This window comes from Ranitomeya imitator, chromosome 3, assembly GCF_032444005.1.
Source record: "Ranitomeya imitator isolate aRanImi1 chromosome 3, aRanImi1.pri, whole genome shotgun sequence".
Lineage (NCBI taxonomy): Eukaryota > Metazoa > Chordata > Amphibia > Anura > Dendrobatidae > Ranitomeya > Ranitomeya imitator.
The window spans coordinates 541096427-541123046 of NC_091284.1; the positions used below are offsets into that span (position 1 = coordinate 541096427).

The 26620-nt window shown below is 47.9% G+C and overlaps 1 protein-coding gene across 3 annotated transcripts in view; it reads right to left on the bottom strand.

Annotated features, from left to right (window-relative positions):
- The window catches only part of HERC2 (HECT and RLD domain containing E3 ubiquitin protein ligase 2), a 296865-nt gene that overhangs the window by 63724 nt on the left and 206521 nt on the right, over positions 1-26620 (bottom strand). For all 3 annotated transcript variants that reach the window (XM_069757837.1, XM_069757836.1, XM_069757835.1), the window contains exons 66-70: positions 21228-21402; positions 20415-20601; positions 19942-20082; positions 19652-19843; positions 8536-8689 (exon numbers count right to left, since the gene is read on the bottom strand). In XM_069757837.1, coding sequence (XP_069613938.1) covers positions 8536-8689; positions 19652-19843; positions 19942-20082; positions 20415-20601; positions 21228-21402 — 849 coding nt within the window. The remainder of the gene's footprint in view (positions 1-8535; positions 8690-19651; positions 19844-19941; positions 20083-20414; positions 20602-21227; positions 21403-26620) is intronic.

Below are 26620 nucleotides of genomic sequence, written 5' to 3' on the forward strand. Positions count from 1 at the left end.
ACTGAGAAGAGACTACGTCTAATTTGTAGTGTTTTGAAAAGGTGCTAATGTTAGACCAAGATGCTGCCTTGCAAATTTGATCTATCGAGGCCCCCCCTTTTTCTGCCCAAGATGCGGTCATAGCCCTAGATGAGTGAGCTTTAAGGCTATCTGGAGGATCTTTTCCCTGTGCCTGATAGGCTAGAGTAATAGTGGATCTAATCCATCTAGTAATAGTGGATTTTGATGCTTTCTTCCCCTTATTAGGAACCCCGTACAAGACAAAGAGATTATTATCTAGCCTCCAGGCCCTAGTCATGTCCAGGTATTTAAGTACTGTTTCCCTAACATCTAAGTTATGGAAAAAAGATTCTTTTTGATTCTTAGGGAATTGGCAAAAAGACGGAAGAACAACTTCTTGGTTAATATTTGAGACTGAAACTACCTTGGGAAGAAAACCCGGGTCAAGCCTTAAAACCAACCTATCATCAAATATTTGTAGATAAGGGTTCTGGATGGATAGGGCCTGAAGCTCCCCCAATCTTTTGGCTGATGTAATGGCCACTAAGAAAACTGTTTTTAGGGAAAGATTAAGGTCCCAAGGAGGAACCGTCTTTCTGATTAGAGGTCTTAGTCTCATGACCGCTCTAGAAAATCGAGCGATCCAAGGGTGAGCAGCAAGGGAAGAGTCGTAAAATACGCTGAGGGCTGCTATCTGAACCCTCAAAGTACTCGGTTTAAGCCCCTTATTGAAGCCCTGCTGTAAGAAATCAAGAATTTTAGGTATGTTGGGGTGATCAATATCGATTGTTGTGTCTCCACAAAAACTGCAGAATCTCTTCCAGATTTTGAGATATATCATCGAAGTCACCGGCTTCCTACTTGCTTGTAGGATGGAAATCACCCCTTCTGATATGCCCTTTGACCTTAGGATCTGCCGTTCAGGATCCATGCTGCTAACTGCAGATTCCCTGGGTTCTGATGAAGGATCGGACCCTGAGAAAGTAAGTCTCTCATGACTGGAAGATGGTAAGGACTGTCCACTGCCAGCTTTCTTAGAAGGGGAAACCAGCTTCTTCCGGCCCAGAAAGGGACCACTAAAATCACTCGAGCTCTGTCCTCGCAAATTTTTCTGAGGACCCTTGGTACTAATGCCAGAGGGGGGAAGGCGTATAGTAGCCCTTTGCTCCATGACTGGGAAAGGGCATCTACCCCTGCTGGATTCTCTTGAGGGTTTAGTGAAAAAAAGGTTTTTATTTTTGCATTCCTTCTGGTTGCAAATAGGTCCACAGTCGGGGTTCCCCAACGCTGACACAGGGTATTGAAAACCTTGTTGCTCAGTTCCCACTCTGTGGGTGATAGTTTTTCCCTGCTCAGAAAATCCGCAACCTGGTTTCTTGCGCCTTCTAAGTGAACAGCCGAAATCGAAAGTACCGATCTTTCCGCCCATGCGAAAATTTGATCCGCCAGATGTTGAAGCTTCGGATGCCTTGGGCCCCCCTGATGGCGAAGGAAAGCCACCGCCGTCGTGTTGTCCGATAAGATCTTCAGATGTTTGTTCTTTACTAGGGACCGGGCTGAACACAAAACCTTCCAAACCGCATGTAGTTCTCTGTGGTTTGAGGAATTTTTGCTCTCTTCCAAACTCCATTGTCCTTGATAGTATCTTCCGAGTACCTGGCCGCCCCAACCTTGTAGACTTGCGTCCGTGGTTACCGTTACTGCTGGGGTCTGGATCCATGGGACCCCCACCTGGAGGTTCTCTGACACAGTCCATCATCGTAGGGATTCTCTGACCCGATAGGATAGGACAAACTGTCTGTCCAACGAAGACTGTCTTCTGTCCCATGTTACTAGAACCGCTTTCTGCAACTGACGGGAATGGAATTGGCTCCAGCTGACACAAGGGATACAGGCTGTCATCAGACCCAGGATCTTCATAGCGTCTCTTATTGTTACCCGAGATCTTGCAAACTGCTGAACTTTCTTTATCAGATCTGATCTTCTCTTGTCCGGAAGAAACGATTCCCTGATGTTTGAATCTAGTATTACACCTAGAAACTGCCTCCTTGATCTTGGGGTTAGGTGTGATTTTTCCCAGTTCAACACCCAACCTAAATTCTGCAGTGTGGAGATCACTATTTGAGAATCGACATTGAGTTGCCCCACCGAATCTGCCACCAACAGGAAATCGTCTAGATATGGTATTATAATGATATCCCGCTTCCTTAGATAGGATACGATCTCCGTGACGAGTTTTGTAAAAACTCTTGGGGCCGACGCCAATCCGAATGGAAGGCAACAGAATTGATAGTGGAAGACTGACCCCTCCTTTTCTACTGCAAATTTTAGGAGCTTCTGATGATGAGAAAGAATTGGCACGTGATAATATGCACTTTTTAAGTCCAAAGTGCACATTACCACATCTTTCCCTAACAGGGGAATCGTGGAGCGAATGGACTCCATTTTGAACCTTTTGTACTGTACCCATTTGTTTAGCGGCTTTAGATTTATGATGGTATGGGACTCTCCTGATGGTTTTTTTATAGAGAAGAGACCCGAGTAGTGGCCTGATCCTAATTGGTGGGAAGGTACAGGAGATATTGCCCCCATCCGAAGAAGATCCTGAATGTCTGACCACATTGGTGAAGTCGAAGAGAGACGGACGTTGGAAACGAGATACCTTTCTGGGGGAAGGGAGTCGAACTCTATCCCGTACCCCTGAGATATAACCTGAAGGACCTACAGACTTGAAGTAATTTTTTCCCACTCCCCCAGGTAGTTCAACAATCGACCCCCTATTCTGGTGGCGTCATTTTCTCCGGAACTCAGATCTAGAGTTTGAGGGACCTGGTTCTCTATTTCGGTTCCTATTTTCTCCCCCTTTCTGGTAGCTCCATCTCCCTTGTTTTCCTTTACCCCTGTAGTCTAATCGCTGACTATAGTAGGGCCTACGAAAGGGCTGGAACTTCTTCTTTTTCTCCTCTGGAAACCCTTTCTTTTCATCAGAGGCCTTATCTAGAATATCATCTAATATGGGCCCGAACACTCTACCGCCTGAAAAGGGAATGGAACATAATTTGTTCTTGGAAGGAACATCTCCTGACCAGCTCTTCAACCATATAGCCCGACGGGCCGCATTCGATAATGACTGCCCCCTAGCCGTGAATCTGACCGATTCGGCAGTAGCATCTGCCAAAAACCCCGTAGCTAGTTTCAGCAAAGGGATAGCATTTATAATAGTCTCCCTAGGGGTCTTGGCTGACAACTGATCCTTTAAGTCGTCAACCCATAGATGCATTGCTCTCGCCACAGATGTTGCCGCTATATTTGTGCGGATCACTGCGGCCGAACTTTCCCAAGCTTTCTTTAGGAGACCATCAGCCTTTCTGTCCATAGGCTCCTTCAAGTTTGAGGAGTCCTCAAATGGTATGGCAGTTCTTTTAGACACCTTCGCTAGTGGGATGTCAATTTTCGGAATATCTTCCCAGTCTTTAACCTCATCATGGTCAAAGGGAAGACGAAGCCTAAAGTCTCTCGGAATAGATATCCTCTTTTCTGCCTCCTCCCACTCCTCCAAGATCATTGAGCTGTAGGAAGAGGTGAAGAAGGGGTTAACAGCTGCAAGCTGAAGCAAAGCCGAGACTGGAAACTCGGACTCACCGAATGTTGGCATTAACCGGGAAAACTTTTGAAGTCTGCGAGCGCAGCCCCCCGAACATCTCATCTTAGATAGACTGAGAGGTTGAAGGTTCCTCAATTTGCATAGTTTGTCTCACCGCATTCAGCAGCTCATCAATATCATTACAGGAAAATAGATACTTTTTCCCCCTATGAGGAGGGTCTCTACACAATTCCTCCTCTTCCTCCATATCAGATTCGGAAAGGCTGTCTTCTGATGACAGATCGGATTCCCTCTGTCTTTTCTTAGACTTGGGAGGATCCTGGAAGTCAGGCTGGATCGACTGGGAGGCAGATAAGTTAGATATTGAGGCTTGTACTTCCTCTCTAACCATGGCCCTCATGCTCGTTATTAGGGAGGCCTGTTCTTCTCCCACAATACGAGTGGTGCAGGAGTCGCAGAGAGGCTTTTGCCACGAGACACTAAGTTTTGTGGCACAGATAGGACACTTTTTAGATCTGCCCGCCTTCTTATCCCCAGATGAAGGACGCCCCTGAAATAAAAATAAAAGGACCACTGATGGTATCTTTAATAGGGGCTTAGAGAAACACACCTCCTAGTGGAGACTCACATGAGCCAGGGATTCCTGTTTCCCCGGGACTTCCATGCTGACTGCCGGTGTACTTTGTTCCTCCATCCTACACTGCTGACTGCGGTGCCTAGTGCACGCTACCACACATACCTTTTATCCTGTTCCTGTGTCCCAGCGCTCTCACAGGAGCGAAGAAGATGACCGCCCCTTGGTCGACCGCGACCCGGAAGTGACGCGGCCGCGGTGAACCGGAAGTTGATCGCCTGTTCACCGCCGAAATACCCGGCGCCCGGCGTTCTCCAGCGTTCTGCTGAGCCTGCTTCCTCCCGGCCCCGAACGCCTGCGAAGGGTGCACCCTTGCAGGGACAACATGCAGGTATGTCTTGGGCCGTCATCCAAGGTCGAGAGCCCCCAGGGGGAAGCGACCTTCTACCAGGAGCAGCGCTGCACTGGTGCTGCCGAGGGACCCGGTTACTAGGGTGTCAGCAATACAGAGGACATTCAGCGGGAAGGAAGAGGCCGAACCCCCCCCGATCCACACTCTCTGTAGGGACAGCGAATCTCTCGTCGTTCCCATCCACAGTGGGACAGGAAAAACACTGAAGGGTGGAAGGGGGAGGGTCCTTTTAAACTCTCGTGGTTTCCTGTCCCACTGTGGATAAGAAGGACGTCCTCCATGGTGCGGTCAGGTGGTGACCTGGAAACTCGCCAATGCAAGTCAATGACCCAAGGAAAAAAGAAAAACGATAGCACATGGATTTCATCTGTCTTCTTAAGCTGTCTGTATTATATTATGTAATGGGTGAAAGAAGCTAAGATTTACCCCCACCCCAACCAAAAAGAAAAATCAGGTGCAACAAACATTGCAGAAACAGAAAAACACACAACAAAAAAAAACACCCCAAAAACTAGGCTTTTTTTTTGTACATAGAATGGGTAAAAAAAAATAATGTGTGAAACTGGCCTAAAGGTACCGTCACACTGAATGATATCGCTAGCGATCCGTGACGTTGCAGCGTCCTGGCTAGCGATATCGTTGAGTTTGACAGGCAGCAGCGATCAGGATCCTGCTGTGACATCGTTGGTCGGAGCAGAAAGTCCAGAACTTTATTTCGTCGCTGGACTCCCGCAGACATCGCTGAATCGGCGTGTGTGACGCCGATTCAGCGATGTCTTCACTGGTAACCAGGGTAAACATCGGGTTACTAAGCGCAGGGCCGCGCTTAGTAACCCGATGTTTACCCTGGTTACCAGCGTAAACGTAAAAAAAAAAGCCAAACACTACATACTTACATTCCGGTGTCTGTCCCCCGGCGCTGTGCTTCTCTGCACTGTGTTAGCGCCGGCCGGAAAGCAGAGCACAGCGGTGACGTCACCGCTGTGCTTTCCGGCTGTCGCTCACAGTCAGTGCAGAGAAGCAGAACGCCGGGGGACAGACACCGGAATGTAAGTATGTAGTGTTTTTTTTTTTTTTTTTTACGTTTACGCTGGTAACCAGGGTAAACATCGGGTTTCTAAGCGCGGCCCTGTGCTTAGTAACCCGATGTTTACCCTGGTTACCAGGGGACTTCGCATAGTTGGTCGCTGGAGAGCTGTCTGTGACAGCTCTCCAGTGACCACACAGCGACTCTGCAGCGATCGGGATCGTTGTCTAGATCGCTGCAGCGTCGCTAAATGTGACGGTACCTTAAGCATGACAAATCCGCAAAACTAGTCACATTTTGCAGATTTGATGATCATCCTTGTATTCTCACATGAAGAAGGTGATTTTTGGGTTACGTAGAGCAGTCATGTAATGTCCCTAGGGGTCAATACCTAGCATCTCAGGTGGTCCAGGTGGCAGCCTAACATGACTGTGGGTTAATACTGAAAATCCCTGAAGTCTTGAGTGGTTTTTGCAATATAATTATGCAATTTAATGGTTTAGGACCTACCAAGCATTGGGGTTAATGCAGGTGATCTTTGCAAATATGGGAATCCATTTCAAATTAATCTAATCTGAACAGATCCACACATTTATTCAACACAGGAAAAAAGGTAAAAGGAAGACACCACCATTCGATGTGCTGTTCCAGTTACCCGACCACTGCACCCAATCACAGGCAGCTGTAGTCAGGTGACCGAAGATGATGGGAGTCATGGCTTGCAGTTTTACTGGAATGGCCAACCACAAGGGTGGAACAGGTGAGTAACTTTCAATTTGATCTTTTTCCCTATGACACAAGAAAAAAAAAAACGTATTGAGGCTGGACAACCCCTTTATATGATAAAGTTCTCCTTGCTTTAAGTGGCCGCTAGATGGCAATCAGCCAACAGCAGATCTGGGAAAATTATGGCCTGCAGACCACATCCGTCTCCTTGGCTGGTTCTATCCACCCGCGGAATGAGACAGAAGAAAAAGCTGAAATATGCTGGTGGGCTGTGAGAAATCAAACTGTGGGAGTCATCCTGTGTGTGAGGACATGGGGGTCATCATACTGTGCTGGGGGGGAACATATTGTGGAGGTCAACACTCTCTGGGGGACTGTGGTGGTCATTTTGCGTTTGGAGCTGTGGGAGCCAATACTGCGGGGGTCATCATATTTTGTTTGGGGGCATGTTGGGATCATCATTGTGTGTTTGGCAGCTGTGGGATATAAAACTGTGGCGGTCATTATTCTGTGTTAGGGGGATATGCAAGATCATTCTATGTTCAAGGGCTGTAGGGGATATTGTAAGGGGGATGGAAGGAACCATATTTTGTATAGGAGGCTGTGTGGGGGGGGGGGGGAGAGAGGGAATCATTGTTTGGGGGATTTGGCAGCCAACATCCTTTTTAGGGGCTGTGATGTTCATCCTCCTGTATTGGTGGTTTGGGGAGATCATACAATGAAGGTCATAATTAGGTATAATAGGGAGCTGTGGGGGGGGATCATACTGTGTGGACAACAGATGAATAAAACTTGGCACTCAATTTGAGAAGAAAAGCTTCTTAGTTTATTGATGCATCCAGACAAACAAAAGTGCTAAACGTTTTCGGTCCACACCGGACCTTCGTCAGAGCGTTTCTTTGACATTGACTGGATGAGGAAGCCAAAAAGCCTGGATGAGCGTTAGCAAGAACAGAAAATCCAAGAGCTGCAGTATGCTGGAGGATCACAATGGAGAGTGCCGCGTCATGAAAAGGCACAGAGCCTGAGGGGAGTAGCGGTGCTGGATCCTAAGCGCTCAGTGGAGCAGGGCAGAGAGGAGCAACGCCCATATTTACTGAGTGCCGTGTTCTCTAATCGCATACTGTGTTGATGTCATCACCGTGTGTGGGATCATATTTTTTGGAAGGCTGTGGGGTCCTCCTTCTGTAGGAGGAACTATCATATTGTGTTGGGGGTGTGCTGAGGATAATACTGTGGTGGAGGGATCATACTGTGCGTTGTACTGTGTAAGCCATACTTTATCTGGCATCATACTTTTTGGAGGGTATAATGATACTGCATGGAGAGCTGTAGGAGCATCATAATGTACATCGGGGATAGTGGAGTTCAGTACACTGTGTAGGTAGCTGTGGACCATCATACTCTGTGGGGGTTGTGGGGACATCATACATTTGTTGGAAGACCTACTGAACATAGTACAAAGGCTGACTAACAGCTGCATAACGATTTATTGTTTTCATAAACTAGAAATATTGGTAAATTTTATGGTTTTGATCTGCTAAATAATAAACAATAACATTAATATAAAAAATGGTAATTTGAATATTTAACACAATTAATTTTCAAGGAATTGGTTTGACGGTTCAGAAAAGTCAATGTTTTGTATGGCCCCTTGGGAAAACTGCCCACCACGGGCCTGCAGGGATCTTTCAGCAAGTGGAGATCTACTCTACATAGTGACAGAAATCTCATATATTATATATAGTGGTCTGTTTACAGGCAATGCGATGCCCTCCCTTTAAAAAGGTACCCCATGTCATGATCACATCATTAAAAGCTGCTCAGCCATGTGTTTATTATGAAATGGGATTAAATAGAAATTTAAACATTTTATATAACAGGTTAGCATCAGTTTAAGGTCAGCCCCAAATAGAGCGTTAACAAAATACAAGAGTAGTGGTAAAACAAGTCAAGGAGCCAAGAAAAGGGCTTGCAGCACCCCTATACTCAAAAGAAGTCACCCTACACCTTCCACCTGGAGTTAAAGCAGGTACCCTCTTCTTGAAACTGTTTCAGCCCCCCTCCACGCAATAGTCAGAGGGGCTCTAGAGATGAATGGAGATCGAATGGGATTACCTGAGATCAGAATAAAGCTTAATATAATAATTTTCTCGGCAAGAAGAAAATAAAGAGAACTAGGAAGTGATTACCTGGTATTTTGACCGTGCCACTTGTTGAGGTGTCATCTGTGTACGGGTGGCTACTTTCTACCACAACTGGTTGTGAGGAGAGACGACCACTCTGGGAATCTGTGGCTACATCTTCTAGTTCTGTGACACAAAGCTCGAGCAGCATGTCTGCTACCTGGAAGAATAAGGAAAAAAAGGCCTTTATTCACACACACCCAGAAGACTTAAAAACCTGGGCTACTCTAAATGCTCCAGGTGGTCTTTACAAAATGCAAACAAAAAAAAAAAAACACTTTATACTGGTCTACCAGGATCACTTGCCACTCACTGAACCCCTCTTTACTTTTCTGGGGGGTACATCAAGTGACTGCAGCAGGCAGACCATAGGCCCTGTGCTGCAGCATTGATGTTCTGTCCAAGCCAGAAGAGAGAATCAGGAGACTTATGGCTCGGGAGGAATGGCCCCTGTTTGGCTACAGTGGTCCTTTATTATGTAGGCTAGAAGAAAAGCAACATCATACTGTATATGAACTATAATTATATAGGTGTCTATATGTGTATGCATAAAGGCCGATACGCCTTTTAACGGCGGCCGCTAAGGGTACTTAAACCACAGCGCCGTTAAGCTGTGGAAAAAGTAAATGGCGCCCCCCCAGAGTCCGATTTTCTCCGGGATCTCGGCTGCTGGGGGCAGCCGAGACCCCAGAGAACATGATTCGGGTTGGTTTTTACCGACCCCGCTTTTGCGATCGCCGGTAATTAACAGTTTACCGGCAATCGCAAAAAAAAAAAAAACGTGATTTCTTTTTAATTTCTCTGTCCTCCGATGTGATCGCACATCAGAGGACAGAGAAATGGGGTCCCAAGTAGCCCCCCAATACTTACCTGTCTCCCCCGGGGCTCCTCGTGGCTCCTGATGGGCGCCATCATCTTTTTCCGGCAAAAAAGTGGCGGGCGCATGCGCAGTGCGCCCACCGGCCGGCACCGGGAGAATCTTTGGGGTCTCGGCTGCCGGGGGTAGCCGAGACCCCCAGAGAACATGATCGGGGTCGGTTTTACCGACCCCTGTTTTGCGATCGCCGGTAATTAACTGTTTACCGGCGACCGCAAAAGAAAAAAAAGTAATGTGTAATTCTCTGTCCTCTGATGTGATCGCACATCAGAGGACAGAGAAATAGGGGGATTCGGGGACCCTGCCATACTTACCGGTGTCCCTGGGTCCTCCTGCTGCTCCTCCTGGCCGCCGACGTCTTCATGGCTAAAGAAAATGGCGGGCGCATGCGCAGTGCACCCGCCATCTGTCGCCATCTGCTGGCCGGCAGGAGAAGAGCAGTTGGGGCTAAAATTAGGGTTAGGGCTAGGGTTAGGGCTAGGGTTGGGGCTAAATTTAGGGTTAGGGTTGGGGCTAAATTTAGGGTTAGGGTTGGGGCTAAATTTAGGGTTAGGCTTCTTTCACACTTACGTCGGTACGGGGCCGTCGCAATGCGTCGGTACGGGGCCGTCGCAATGCGTCGGCCCGACATACCGACGCACGTTGTGAAAATTGTGCACAACGTGGGCAGCGGATGTAGTTTTTCAACGCATCCGCTGCCCAATCTATGTCCTGGGGAGGAGGGGGCGGAGTTACGGCCACGCATGCGCGGTCAGAAATGGCGGACACGACGTACAAAGAAAAACGTTACATTGAACTTTTTTTTGAGCAGACGGTCCGCCAAAACACAACTGATCCAGTGCACGATGGACGCGACTTGTGGCCATCCGTCGGCAATACAAGTTTATGGGCAAAAAACGCATCCTGCGGGCACATTTGCAGGATCTGTTTTTTGTCCAAAACGACGGATTGCGACGGATGCCAAACGACGCAAGTGTGAAAGTAGCTTTAGGGCTAGGGTTAGGGTTTGGGCTAAAGTTAGGGCTAGGGTTGGGGCTAAAGTTAGGGTTAGAGTTGGGATTAGGGTTAGGGTTTGGATTAGGGTTGGTATTAGGGTTAGGGTTGGCATTAGGGTTACGCTTGGGATTAGGGTTAGGTTTGGGATTAGGGTTAGGGTTGTGATTAGGGGTGTATTGGGATTAGGGTTAGGTTTGAGGTTAGGGTTGAGATTAGGATTAGGGGTGTGTTAGATTAAGGGTTTTGATTAGGGTTATGGTTAGGGTTGACATTAGGGTTGTTTTGGGGTAAGGGTTGTGATTATCGTTAGGGTTAGTGATTAGGATTATGGATCGGGTTGGGATTAGGGTTAGGGGTGTGTTGGGGTTAGGGTTGGAGCTAGACTTGGGGGTTTTCCACTGTTTAGGTACATCAGGGGGTCTCCAAACACGACAGTCAATTTTGCGTTTAAAAAGTCAAATGGTGCTCCCTCCATTCTGAGCTCTGCCGTGCGCCCAAACAGTGGGTGACCCCCACATATAGGGCATCAGCGTACTTGGGATAAATTGGACAACAACTTTCTCCTGTTACCCTTGTGAAAATAAAAACTTGGGGGCTACAAAATCTTTTTTGTGGAAAAAAAAATATTTTTTATTTTCACGACTCTGCATTCTAAACTTCTGTGAAGCACTTGGGCATTCAAAGTTATCACCACACATCTAGCCAAGTTCCTTGGGGGGTCTAGTTTCCAAAATGGGGTCACTTGTGGAGGGTTTCTACTGTTTAGGTACATCAGGGGCTCTGCAAACGCAACATAACGCCAGCAGACCATTCTATCAAAGTCTGCATTCCAAAACGGCGCTCCTTCCTTCCGAGCTATGCCGTGCGTCCAAACAGTGGTTTACCCCCACATATGGGGTACCAGCATACTCAGGACAAATTGGACAACAACTTTTGGGGTCCGATTTCTCTTGTTACCCTTGTGAAAATAAAAACTTGGGGGCTAAAAAAATCTTTTTTGTGTGAAAAAAAAATATTTTTTATTTTCACGACTCTGCATTCTAAACTTCTGTGAAGCACTTGGGCATTCAAAGTTCTCACCACACATCTAGATAAGTTCCATGGGGGGTCTAGTTTCCAAAATGGGGTCACTTGTGGGGGGTTTCTACTGTTTAGGCACATCAGGGGCTCTCCAAACGCGACATGGCGTCCGATTTCAATTCCAGCCAATTCTACATTGAAAAAGTAAAACGGCACTCCTCTTCCAAGCTCTGCGGTGCGCCCAAACAGTGGTTTACCCCCACATATGGGGTATTGACGTACTCAGGAGAAATTGCACAACAACTTTTGTGGTCTAATTTCTCCTGTTACCCTTGTGAAAATAAAAATTTCAAAAGATCATTTTTGTGTAAACAAATGCGATTTTTTATTTTCACGGCTCTACGTTATAAACTTCTGTGAAGCTCTTGGGGTTTCAAAGTGCTCACCACACTTCTAGATAAGTTCCTTAAGGGGTCTAGTTTCCAAAATGGTGTCGCTTATGGGGGGTTTCCACTGTTTAGGCACATCAGGGGCTCTCTAAACGTGACATGGCGTCCGATCTCAATTCCAGCTAATTCTGGTTACATGGTTACATTTCTGTTTTTACACTTGTGAAAATAAAAAAAATGGTTCTGAATTAAAATGTTTGTAAAAAAAAAAAAAAGTTAAATGTTCATTTTTTCCTTCCACATTGTTTCAGTTCCTGTGAAGCACGTAAAGGGTTAATAAACTTCTTGAATGTGGTTTTGAGAACCTTGAGGGGTGTAGTTTTTCGAATGGTGTCACACTTCGTTATTTTCTATCATATAGACCCCTCAAAATGACTTCAAATGTGATGTGGTCCCTAAAAAAAATGGTGTTGTAAAAATGAGAAATTGCTGGTCAACTTTTAACCCGTATAACTCCCTAACAAAAAAAAATTTTGTTTTGAAAATTGTGCTGATGTAAAGTAGACATGTGGGAAATGTTATTTATTAACTATTTTTCATGACATATCTCTCTGATTTAAGGGCATAAAAATACAAAGTTTGAAAATTGCAAAATTTTAAAAATTTGCGCCATATTTCCGTTTTTTTCATAAATAATCGCAAGTAATATCGAAGAAATGTTACCACTAACATGAAGTACAATATGTCACGAAAAAACAATCTCAGAATCAGCGGGATCCGTTGAAGCGTTCCAGAGTTATAACCTCATAAAGTGACAGTGGTCAGAATTGTAAAAAAAAACAGCAAATTGTACATAACTTCACACAAACCCCCAAAATGGGTCAGACAAAATTGTTCACACCCTCAACTTAATATTTGAATGCAGTTATTTATTCCAAAGAGTCTGCAATCAATCACTTCCTATAAACATCAACAGGCTTCTTACACCTCTCAATTGGAATTCTGGACCAATCTTCATTTCCAGGTCTCTCCTATTTGAAGGGTGTCTTCTCTTAACAACAATTTTAAAATTTCTCCACAGGTTTTCAATGAGATTTTGATCAGGACTCATTGCTGGTCATTTCAGAACTCTCCAGTGTTTTTTTTCCATCCATATCTGGGTGCTTCTTTAATTAGGTTTGGGTTAATATCCTGCTGAAAGACCCATGACCTAGGACGCAAACCCAGCTTTCTGACACTGGGCAATACATTTCGACCCAAAATCCTTTTGTAATCTTCAGATTTCATGATGCCTTGCACAGTGTCAAGGCATCGAGTGCCAAAGGCAGGAAAACGAACCCAAAACATCTTTGAACCACCACCATATTTGACTGTAGGTACTGGGCTCTTTTCTTTGTAGGCCTCATTCCATTTTCCATCAACAGTACAATGATGTGCTTTACCAACAAGCTCTTTCTTTGTTTCATCTGTCCACAAGACGTTTTCCCAGAAGGATTTTGGCTTGCTCACATACATTTTGGCAAGCTGCAGTCTAGCTTTTTTAGGTCTCCGAGTCAGCAGAGACCCTCCAGGGTATTATGCCATAACAGTTTTATTTCATTCAAATGTAGACAGTTTGCGCTGACACTGATACACCCGGAGCATGCAGGACAGCTTGGGCAACCTTTCATCAATTTTTCCTCTACTGTCCACATCCATGTCCAGGGAGATTAGCTATAGCTAATGCTATGAGTTGTAAACTTCTTGGTTATGTTCCACACAGTGGACAAAGAAACGAAGATCTCTGGATCTTATAACCTTGATATTGCTGATATTGTTCAACAATATTGGTTCTCAAGTCCTTAGACAGTTCTCGTCCTCTTTCTGTTCTCCATGCTTAGTATGTCACACAGACACACAATGCAAAGACAATCAACGTCTCCCCATTTTATCTGGTTTCAGGAGTGATTTTCATATTGCTCACACCTGTTACTTGCCACAGGCGAGTATGAATAAGCATCACATGCTTGAAATAAAGTGGTTTACCCACAATTTGGAAAGGTGCCAACAATTTTGTCCGGCCCATTTTCGGGGTTTTGTAGGAATTGTTCAATTTGCCTTTTTTTCCGACTTTTTTTGTATTGCTCCAATACACACAAAGGAGATAAACATGTGTATTAGGAAACATGTGTAATTGAAATACAGGGAATTTTGTGTACTCACCGTAAAATCCTTTTCTCCGAGCCAATCATTGGGGGACACAGGACCATGGGTGTTATGCTGCTGCCACTAGGAGGACACTAAGTAATACAGAAAGAATAGCTCCTCCTCTACAGTATACACCCTCCTGCTGGCTCCAAGTGAACCAGTTCGGTAACAAAAGCAGTGGAAGCTTAAACATTTAACAAGGATGAACTATGTCAAAGCCAAGTCAACACAGAAAAAAAACAAAGCCATTCGGCTAACGGGGTGGGTGCTGTGCGCCCCAATGATTGGCTCGGAGAAAAGGATTTTACGGTGAGTACACAAAAATCCCTGTTTCTCCTACGCCTCATTTGGGGACACAGGACCATGGGATGTCCTAAAGCAGTCCCCGGGTGGGGAACAATCAACTGTAATTGCTCCTTGTACCAACAAGTTACAGATGCGGCACCGCTGCCTGCAAAATTCGTCTGCCGACGGTCGCATCTGACAAGGCCTGTGAATGAATATGGTAATGTTTTGTAAACGTATGCAGACTGGACCAGGTCGCAGCTCTGCACCACATGCGAGACTCCCTGAATGAACCGATGACTACTCAGGAACCACCTGTTACTGACACCGAACCCAGTGAGCCTAGTCCCTTTGAGTGGGCTACCTCCCTTACCCGGTCTATGGCATCCCTGGTCAAAGCTTTAGATTCTTTCCGGGACCCTTCCTCTAACCAGGGCTCTCACCGATCTCTTACGGATATCTGTAATCGGTTAGCAATCCTGCGTTGGAACAGAACTGACAAGGCAGAAATCTGCCCCTTGAGGGAGCTAAGGGCGAGACCTTTGTCCAATCCCGTTTGTAGGAATTCGAGGATGGAAGGAATGGACAATTCAAGAGGAGAACGTCCCCAGTCGTTGAACCATGAAAAGAAGGTCTTCCAAATGCGATGATAAATACACAGACGTGGGCTTTCTAGCGCTGATCATGGTAGAAATGACCTCCGGAGAAAAACCTGCCTGGGTTAGCACCCAAGACTCAATGGCCATGCTGTCAAACACAGGGCCTCGGAGTTCTGATGGTAAATGGGACCCTGGGATAACAGGTCTACGCGATTCGGTAATCGCCAAGGGACATCGGCGACTAGTGGAACTAGTTCTGCGTACCATGCCCTGCGCGGCCAATCCGCTGCAATCAGGATTACTGGTACCCCCTCTGCTCTGATCTTCTTGATGACTGAAATTGATGCCACGGGAGTACGTGTGCATCTGCCCCGATAGCTGCCGGGTCGTGTGACCGAGCTATGAAGTCGGGGACCTTGGAATTTAGCCGTGAGGTCATCAGATCCACGTCCGGGCTTCCCCAACGACCGCAGATCTGGTGGAAGATCTCCGGATGGAGAGACCACTCCCCTGAGTCGAAACCTTGACGATCCAATTTTCCACTCCCAGGATGTGAACCGCTGAAATCATTCAACGGTTTTCCTCGGCCCAACGGAGAACGTGGCCTACCTCGGTCATGGCTGCCTTGCTGCGGGTTCCCCCCTGTAGGTTGATGTATGCCACTGCCGTGGCATTGTCAGACTGAATCGTGATAGGACGACCTGCCAGGAAGGAGTGAAATTGGAGAAGGGCTAACCTGATTGCCCGTATTTCCAAGATGTTGATCGGAACGCATGATTCCTGAAGGGACCAACGGCCCTGAGCAGTGTGGTGGTGGAACACCGCTCCCCAACCTAAAAGACTGGCATCTGTTATCACAACTAGCCAGTGAATTGGGAGAAAGGACTTCCCTTGATTCAGGGAGGACTTCAATGTACACCACCTGAGAGACTGTCTGACTCGCTGGGGAAGGAGGAAACGACGGTCGAGAGAGGACGAGTTCCTGTCCCACGCAGCCAGGAAGGCATGCTGTAAGGGGTGGAGGTGTAGTTGAGCGAACGGGACCACCTCCATAGCTGCTACCATCCTGCCGACTCTCATGCTGAAACGCAGAGAGTGAGTGTGAGATTGAGAGAGCTTCTGAGTTTCCCGCTGTAAGACAGATAGTTTCCAGGGGAAGGAGCACCAACCCCTGGGATGAGTCCAGTATCATTCCTAAAAAGGAAATCCGGTGAGCCAGTACTGGGTAGGATTTTTTGAATTTTATCTTCCAACCCAGGCGAAAAAGAGTATCTATTGTGATGTTCACGGCCTCCTTGCAGGCGCGAGAAGAGGGTCCTTTGATGAGAATATCGTCTAGATACGGTAGCACCACAACCCCTCAGGTGTGGAGGATGGCCACGGCAGCCGCCATTACCTTGGTGAATACCCTGGGGGCGGTGGCGAGGCCGAAGAGCAAATCAACGAATTGATAATGTTCTTCCTGCACTGCAAAACGAAGGATCCTTTGGTGAGATGGAAAAATTGGAATGTGAAGGTACGCGTCCTGGATGTCTACAGACACCAGGAACTCACCTTTTTCCATGGAAGCGATGACCGAATGAAGCGATTCCATTCTGAACCGTCGCACCCGGATGAACTTGTTCAGCAGTTTTAGGTCCAGTATGGGCCGTACCATACCATCCTTCTTTGGGACAATGAACAGGTTTGAATAGAAACCTTGAAACCTTTCGCTTTGAGGAACCAGGATAATAATCCTGTCCTCTTTTAGAGTGCTTATGGCTTGGAAGAAAGCTGCTGTTTTTGCTCTGGAAGGAGAAGACAGGAAAAAGCGATTTGGTGGACGAGAGGAAAATTTTATCTTGTATCCGGAGGACACTAGATCTAGGACCCACTCGTCGTGATCGACCGAGAGCCATGCGTCGCTGAAGGAGAGCAGGGGGCCGCCTATTTTGAGGGTGTCCACCGGATACCACAGGGAGTCATTGTGTAGAAGATCTGCCTGGTCTGGACCCTCTGGGCCCAGACTGCCTAGGCCTGACTCTCAATGAAGGGGAATGTTTATATGAGGCCTAAGGGCCTCTGTCCCTGCGTTGTGCTCGGCCGGGTCCGGAAGATGTGGAAGTAGAGGACCAGTTTGAGTTGTAACGAAAATTAAAAAAATAAAAAAAATCGGAACCGAGCCTGCTGTTGCTGGTTCTGAAAGGGCCGAGAGAGTCTCTGCTGGTGAAGAAATTTGCTCTTCCCTCCAGTGGCGTCGGAAATTAGTTGATCGAGCTTTTCGCCAAAAAGGCGACCGCTCTGGTATGGTAAAGAAGTTAATGACTTTTTGGAAGCAGAATCCGTACGCCAGTCCCTAAGACACAGAGACCTCCTAATGGTGATAGCGTTTGCTGCTGCTTGAGAAGCACAGTCAGCGGCGTCTAGAGAAGCCGTAACCACAAAATCCCCGGCTCTGGCTATCTGAGTAGCGAGGTCTGCTACCTCGGGGGGAAGATTGGTATCTAGAACCGCTGAAGATAAGACTTCAGCCCAATGGGCCATAGCCTTAGCCACCCACGTAGCGGCGAAGGACGGAAAGAGTGCGGCTGCTGAAGCTTCAAAAGCTGAGCGAGCCAGATTGTCAATCTGACGATCGGTGGGGTTTTTAATCGAGGCGCCCTCTAAAGAGGATAAAATAGATTTAGTAGCTAGACGCGATACAGGAGGATCTACCGGGGAAGACTGTGACCAATCCTTTCTTAAATCAGTGGCAAAGGGATATTTTGACTCCATTGGCTTCTGCCCTGTGAAACGTGTATCTGGACTGATTCTGTGAGATTAAACAATTTTAGTAAATTCGTGATGATTGACGAACACTCTGTGAGCTCGCTTGGTCCTCTTAAAGGACACAGCATGATCCGTTTTATATAAGGGGTCCTCATCTAGTTTCAGGGCCTTATTTACTGACTCAATGAGAGAGTCGAGTGTCTCCTGATAGTGTTGGAATTCCTGATCTAAGGATGTGTCAGAATCGTCCTCTGAAACATGTTCTCTACTAGCCCCCAGGAGAGGGGGTACGAGAGATGGAACTCCCAGAACCCGAATCCCGGTGATGATCTGGGAAAATGGCATGGGTCCTCCTCCTGGAATCGCGAGAGCTCCTTGGTAAGGTACAACCCCTAGTAGACAATGGGTTCTGTCCATCGAAAGCGTTATCCGTAAGAGATTGGTGAAAGCCCTGGTTAGAGGAAGGGTCCCGGAAAGAATCTAACGCTTTGACCAGGGATGCCATAGACCAAGTAAGGGAGGTAGCCCACTCAGGGGGACTAGGCTCACTGGGTTCGGTATCAGTAACAGGTGGTTCCTGAGTAGTCATCGGTTCACAAGCTATGCAGAACGCAGTATTGTGACCTCAGGGTAGGGTAACCTTACAAGAGGTACAAGCAGCAAAAAACACAGTGTGCGTTTTGCCATTCTTTTTGGAAGACTTTGATTGAGACATAGTGTAGCCTTGAGGAGAGCGCTTACTAGCAGGGGAAGGGTTAAGCTATAATTCTGCAGCTTACCCAGGGCCTGTGTCTTGAGTCCCCAGGGGAGGTCGCAATGTGTCCACAGAAAAACGCCAGGCCCTGAAGGCCGTCATCCAAACGCTGGAGCAGCACTGCAGTATCAGCCATGCAGGTGTATAAAGATGGCCGCCAAGATGAGGAAGTAAAGGCGCTTCTCATAGAATGAGAAGCGCCAGAAAGGGGGCGGTGCTAACTGCCAGCGGGCAGAGCCAACTTTCCGGCCTGTATGTATGAAAAGCCGGGGACTAAATTTTTGCTGGCGGTTGTGGCCTACAGCGCCGCAACCGCTGTTTGCGCGGCTGGACACTCGCTGTTGTGATCGCGACCCAGCGCCTCGGCCCCTGCTGTGTACTCAGGGTAGATGCGGTGCGCCGGTGCTCAATCCACCGTCGCCATCGTTAGGAAAGGGGGTGGAGAGCTTTTGCCGCCTTCCATCATCCGCTATATCAGTGGTGATGCAGTGGGGGGCTGCACGAATGCCATACATATAATGTCCGGCTATGCACGTGGCTCCAGGAGAGGTAGATGGAGGGCTACTCCATGTGGTCGCCTGCTATGGAGGGGGGAGATCGGAATGCGAAGGAACCGTCGCCGCAAAGTGAGCTCAGGGCTGGCATCCAACGGTGCAGGAAAGGGTACGGGGAGGGACGCTCCTCGCTCTTGCCTGTTGATGGTTCGGGGGAGAACGAAACCTAGAAAGGATCCGTCGCCCCCATTCACTCTGTTAAGGGAAAAATGGATAAAAAGGTGTAAAGCTAAAATAAAAACGGTGGGGTCGGAAAGCAGACCCAAGTGCCTCCTACAAACACTAAGCAAGAACTGGTTCACTTGGAGCCAGCAGGAGGGTGTATACTGCAGGGGAGGAGCTATTCTTTCTGTACTACTTAGTGTCCTCCTAGTGGCAGCAGCATAACACCCACGGCCTTTGTCCCCCAATGAGGTGTAGGAGAAAATTTTCTTGAGGAAATACTTCATTTTTTTGAAACAATTTCAAGGGTGCCAAGACTTTCGGCCATGACTGTGTATATTTACTGTAGATAAATAGCAAGTACGGAAGAATGAAAACCATAGTCTGGGCAACACAAGCAGGCTCAACTAGCCAATCACGTGCAAGACACGGGACCTATTGGGGAAATTCAGGCCATAACCACACAGGTTTGTTGTAATAATATTTCTCAGCAAGAACATTTTATAGTAAAACCAAATATTTAAAACAAAAGCAAGCAGTGACGCACTGACCTGTGGGTATGCTGTGCCCATTCCAGACAGAATAGCAGATAGAACTTCCTTCCCTTTCTCTCCAGCTCTGTTAGAGACCGCAAGCTTCAGCAAGTCAACCAAGACTCTAGTATCGTCAGGAACAAGTAAACTGGTGAATTCATCCAGGCACTGGGGTTCTGGGCCTGATACTTTATTCTGACTTTCCACATCCTAGACAGAATAAAACTGATTAGAGCTGAACATGTAGGGTAGACTGCAGAACACGGGATGTTAAGCCAAACTACGTAAAAATCTCATTGATCACCTACTTCTTTGGTTTTGGTCATTGTTTCTGCAATGATACTAGCTGCTCCAGGATCATCTGTTACTGGAATAAATGGCCGGGATGAAGCAGAAGAAGCAGAAGGCGTCACAGCCGAAGGAGTCACAGCATCTTCAGAAGAAGGAACCTAACCCCCCCCAAAAAAGTGAATTTTCATTATATCTATGCACTGAACCTAAAAATAAAGTTGCTGTAGCATTTCTGCAGGGTGGCTTCCCTTGGCTGGTTTTTCCAGGCACAGTGGTCTTCTCAGACACCTAGGATGTAAAGAGAACTGCAGCTGCAGGAAAAGGGGATCAACACTAAGCCAGTGCTGTAGCCCTTCACATTCGGGTGGGTGGTGGGGGTCACAAAAGTTGGACTTGTGATCATAAAGTGTCAGCAGATTCTAACAATAAGTGAAAAACCCTATAAATCTTTTCTTTTGCATTTATCCATCTAACAGCTGTCTAGGCATACCTCTCCACGCCTGTCTTGCCAAGGACTGGGACTCAATCGATCCTCCAAATCCATAGTTAATCCTACATCATCACTGTTAATAGGGCTAGACGTGCCAGACACATCTGAAGGAGGGGCAGTGGACATAGACGGGCACTCCACAGGAGCAATCATACTCGCAGGCATTAACGCCCCAACAACAGCATCCCTGGAATAAGAACAATATATCACAGAGTTTATCATCCATGTCTTCTGCATGTCACATGCATTACAAAAGTCAAGGGTTAGCCTATTTGTGGAGCTCACAAAGATACTATTTAAAAAGGCGACTCCTTTTACTAGATACAGTTGAGAAGGTTATTCAATTTTTAAGACTTTCTGTATCTCATTAGTGTAAAGATCTTATTAAAAAAAAAAAAAAAAACCTGATCTGAAACAGAGGCGCAAAGGAAAAGTTCCAGAAGGTGTTAGAAATGAAAGAAAAGAAAATGTAATTGGCAAAAGTGTTATAGTTGCTACTGACATGAAAAATCTGTCTATATAAAACAGGCTTCATCTAAATCCTAATCTCAAATCAGTGATTAGTTTCCTCGAAGGGTAAGCCTTCCCCGCTTCTTGTCTTCTGCACAGATTGCATCTCGAACAGATTTCTTCTGGGTACGATTGGAATTGTATATAGTAGCTGTACCAGAAAACGATTACAATATAATACATCCGACCGGGGAATTTCAGATCACTAGCAAAAACTTGCTTCTATGCAAATTACTTTATAGAGACACTTTCTGAACACTTGTTCACAGCATTAAGAAATCGAGCCATTACAGTTCTTCCTACCTCGCATACATAATCTGCAATGCAGTAAGAATGTGAGAGAGCGCTTGCTGTTTGGCCAAGTTGCCGTCGATAGACAGAAGAATCTTCGCAAGGGACGGGCGGTTCGATTTGGTATTGTTCACACCATTGATTTTGTTACTGGAAGAAGATGAAGACTCCAAATCTGAAGGTACGCCTAAAAAAAAAAAAGATAAGTAAATAAATTAAGGAAAAATAAGCTTTTAAAGGCTGTTTATTTGCTGAAGATATATCACAATACATACTTAAATTTTATGTAATGCTTCATATTAAAGGAGCTCTGCCACAATTACAACTAAAATGTAGCTGACGGATGGGAGAACACTACTGTAATAAACATAGAGGTCCCCGACTCCCCAAGATGAAACATTTGCCCTGCTGATCCATTCACAGTCTATGGGACTTGCGGTCTGTGTATGTCAGGCAATCTCCGCATGTTTTGTGGTCGTCTAACAGCCGCGACGCATGTGAGTGCGGGGACTCGAAAAGACCATTCGAGCACCTGCAACACTCTGTGCATACCCGAGCACTGTAGGCAAACTCGAGTAACGAGCACTTGCGTGGATAAGAAATTCCAAATGACAGATTACCAGAGAAGATCTTTAAATTATTCACTTCTTTCAAAGTTTAAAAAGCAGAGATGAAAAGTATCGCCATTCTATTAGATTACCATTTGAAGCAAACAAAGCTTGCTTGTATCACAAAAAGGGGGGGGGGATCAATTAGCACCTTCCCAAAATTGCGTGTAATGCCATAAAAAATGCTTCCTTTAGTAGCCTGCCATGGATTACGAGTTTTTAGCAGATTTTTCCAATTTGCCTACTACTACAAGACGGAGTCCGGGAGCAAAAAGCGCCTTGAAGAGTCTGGAGGTACGGGAGCTGAGCGCTGCAGAGGGGCGAAACACTCGCAATGGCGGAAGCGCTGTATCCTCAAGGGGCACCGGCGCCGTGCTGAAGGAGTCGCGTTCTCCCGGGATGCGACTCCTTCAGCACCGCGCCGGTGCCCCTTGAGGATACAGCACTTCCGCCATTGCGAGTGTTTCGCTCCTCTGCAGCGCTCAGCTCCCGTACCTCCAGACTCTTCAAGGCGCTTTTTGCTCCCGGACTCCGTCTGATGTTGGCACCCCTGTGGGCCCACACATATTTCTCGTGGCTTCCAGTACTCCAAAAACTTGTTCTGATGAAGGTCTTTTGATTAGACCGAAAACGTTTAATTTTGAACTGGATGCACTAAATAAACGAATTGTTCACTTCTTATCTTGCAAAAAGATCTCCTGAGTGGCAAGTAATTTATTGCTTATATTTGACGGGTTGGATACCTAACTTGTGCACCTCCAAGAAGCCAAGAGTGCCGTGCTTACTATTACTACTTGCCTACTACTACAAACATGAAAACAGGATTTTTGGATGCTTACCGTAAAATCTGTTTCTTGAAGCCTCCATTGGGGGACACAGGAACCATGGGTGTATGCTGCTGCCACTAGGAGGCTGACACTATGCAAATAAAAAAAGTTAGCTCCTCCTCTGCAGTGTACACCCCACCGACTGGCATTATACTCTTCAGTTAGTGAGAAAGCAGTAGGAGATAATGAAACAAGGTTGAAAAACCATAACCACAAACTTGAGAACTGTAACGTGAGAACAGTCATAGAACAGATAACAACAGAAAACATTGGGAGGGAGCTGTGTCCCCCAATGGAGGCTTCAAGAAACAGATTTTACGGTAAGCAACCAAAAATCCTGTTTTCTTTATCGCCTCTCATTGGGGGACACAGGAACCATGGGACGTCCCAAAGCAGTCCCAAGGGCGGGAAAACAGACTTCCATCAGGTCAGAGGACTCACCACTGCCGCCTGCAGGATCCTTCTGCCTAGGCTGGCGTCCGCCGATGCGTAGGTATGGACCTTGTAAAATTTGGCGAACGTGTGGATGGAAGACCAAGTTGCCGCTTTGCAAAGCTGTAGGGCGGAAGCCCTGTGGTGCACCGCCCAGGAGGCGCCGACTGCCCGGGTAGAGTGAGCCTTGATCCCAGGAGGGGGCACTCTGTTCTTGACCCGGTAAGCCTCCAAAATTGCCGTTCTGATCCAGCGAGCAATAGTCGCTTTAGAAGCCGGCTGGCCTCTGCGCGTGCCATCAGGAATGACGAAAAATGAATTCGTCTTCCGGAAAGAGGATGTTCTATCCAGATAAATCCTCACTGCCCTGACTAGGTCCAGCTTGTTCAACGATCGCTCCAGAGGATGAGTCGGAGCTGGACAAAAGGAAGGTAGAACGATGTCCTCGTTGAGGTGGAAGGTGGAAACCACCTTAGGAAGAAAAGAAGGTGGAGGTCGGAAGACCACCTTGTCCTGGTGAATGACCAAAAACGGAGGGCGGCAAGACAGTGCCGCCAGCTCGGAAACGCGGCGAATGGACGTGATGGCCACAAGAAAGGCCACCTTCCAAGATAAAACTGATAGAGGAATCTCCCTAAGAGGTTCAAAGGGAGAAACCTTCAAAACGTCCAGTACCAGGTTTAGGTCCCATGCCTCCACAGGGGCCCTGTACGGCGGGACGGCGTGGGCTACCCCCTGAAAGAAGGTCTTAATCTGTGGCCGAGAGGCCAAGGTCTTCTGAAAGAGGATGGAAAGCGCAGAGACCTGACCCTTCAGGGAACTAAGAGCCAGGCCCGAATCCAGTCCTGCCTGAAGGAAGGCCAAAAGAGAAGGCAGGGAAAAAACCATAGGCGGCACGCGGTTGGACTCGCACCAACGGAAGTAGGCCTTCCAGGTGCGGTAGTAGATCCTGGAAGACGAAGGCTTCCGAGCCTGAATCATGGTGTGAATCACCCGGTCCGAAAGGCCGGACGCTCTTAGAACCGCGGTCTCAACAGCCACGCCGTTAAACTGAGCGACCGAGAATTCGGGTGGCAGATCGGACCCTGGGACAGCAGATCGGGCCTGTCTGGAAGGCACCAGGGAGCGTCCGCGAGAAGGTTGACGAGCTCCGCGAACCAAGCTCTCCTGGGCCAATCCGGGGCGATCAGGATGACCGGCACCCCTTCCGCTTTGATCTTCTTCAACAGTTTGGGAAGTAATGGAAGGGGTGGGAACAGATAGGGCAGCTCGAACTGTGACCAAGGAATGGCCAGAGCATCGACGCCCACTGCGAGAGGATCGCGTGACCTGGAGACGAATTGTGGAACCTTCCTGTTGATCCGAGAAGCCGTGAGATCCACATCCGGAGTTCCCCATCGAAGACAAATCTGATGGAAGACCTCCGGATGCAGGGACCATTCCCCCGCCGCGAGACCCTCGCGGCTGAGGAAGTCGGCGGCCCAGTTTTCTACGCCGGGGATATGCACCGCGGATATCACCGGAACCGTTGCCTCTGCCCAAAGGAGGATCTTGGACACCTCGGCAAGGGCCAAGGAGCTCCGAGTCCCCCCCTGATGGTTGACATATGCCACAGCCGTGGCATTGTCCGTCTGGATCCGGACTGGAAGGCCCCTGAGGATCCTTTCCCAGTGGCGGAGGGACAGAAAGATGGCCCGAATTTCGAGGACGTTGATCGGCAGCGCGGACTCCTGCAGCGACCAACGGCCCTGAACCGTCAGGTGGCGAAAAACCGCACCCCAGCCGATCAGGCTGGCATCCGTTGTCACCACCTGCCAGTGAACCGGAAGGAAGGACCTGCCCTGGGAGATGAGAGGAGACGTCAGCCACCAGTTGAGAGACCGCTTGACCCGAAAGGAGAGTCTGATCGGCCGATCCAGGGAGAAGACCGACCTGTCCCACTGAGACAGAATGGCTTGCTGAAGGGGTCGAGAATGGAATTGGGCGAAGGGAATCGCTTCCAAGGTAGCTACCATCCTCCCCAGAACCTTCATGGCCGATCGGAGGGAGGGAGGCCGAGGACCCTGGAGCAAGAGAATGTCCCGACAAAGGGTGGATCTCTTGTCCTTGGGAAGGAAGACTCTGGACTGACGAGTGTCGAAGAGCATGCCCAGAAAGATGATGCGCTGAGAAGGAATAAGGCAGGACTTCTTCCGGTTGACCAGCCATCCGAAACGGGATAAGGTGTCGAGAACAATGGACAAGCTTTCGTGGGCCTGAGCAAAGGACGGAGCCTTGATGAGGATGTCGTCGAGGTATGGAAACAGAACCAAGCCTCTGACCCTCAAAATGGCCATCAGCGCCGCCATGATTTTCGTGAACACCCTTGGCGCGGTTGCGAGACCGAACGGCAGGGCGACGAACTGAAAATGATCTTGTTGCACTGCGAAGCGCAGGAAACGGTGATGTCCGGGAAATATTGGAACATGTAGGTAGGCGTCCTGGATATCTATAGAGCATAGAAATTCCTGAGCCTCCATGGAAGCAATTACTGAACGAAGGGATTCCATCCTGAAGTGTCTCAGGCGAACCCTCCTGTTCAACAATTTGAGGTCCAGAATGGGACGAACCTTGCCGTCTTTTTTCGGTACCACAAAGAGGTTCGAGTAGAAACCCGTGTACCGTTCCTTTTCTGGGACGGGAACGATTACCCCGGATTTGAGCAGAGAAGCGATGGCTGCGAAGAAGCCCGGAACCAAAGCGGGATCTTTTGGAGGACGAGATTGGAAGAAACGATCTCTGGGTCGGGAGGCGAACTCTATTTTGTATCCCGAAGACACAACTTCCCTGACCCATGCATCCTCTACTGCGGAAATACAGACGTCCCTGAAACGGAGAAGACGGCCCCCCAACCTGGGAGTTGGGCTGGAGTCTTGCCGAGAGTCATGCGGAAGTGGATCTTCCAGTCCTGGGCCTGGACGATCTACCCTGGGAATAGCGAGGATGCCAGGACGGAGTGGGCCTGAAGGACACCGCCTTCTTCTCTTGACATGCCTGTGGCCTCTGTTGCTGCTGGGAAAAGGAGTTTGATGCAGCGAAGCGACGAAAAGGCCGGAACGAGCGAAACTGCCGTCTAGGAGGAGGGCGACGAGGTTTAGCCTGGGGGAGAAGGGAACTTGTGCCCCCAGTGGCGTCCTTAATGATCTGGTCCAGCTGGGAACCAAAGAGACGAGAGCCCTGGAAGGGCAGACTAGTGAGGGACTTTTTGGAGGACAAGTCCGCCTGCCAGGCCTTGAGCCAAACGGTCCGGCGGATGGCAACGGCATTGCTGGAAGCCTGAGCCGCACAAGAGGCGACATCCAGGGAGGCGGAAACCAGGTATTCACCAGCGTGGGAAATCTGGTTGGCAAGTTCCGCTAATTGCGCGGGAGGAGCTCCGTCCAGGATACCTCGCCGCAGATCCTTGGCCCATTTTGAGATGGATTTTGAGGCCCAAGTGGAAGCAAAGGCCGGGCATAGCGCTGCTGAAGCCGCTTCGAAGGCAGATTTTGCGAAGGAT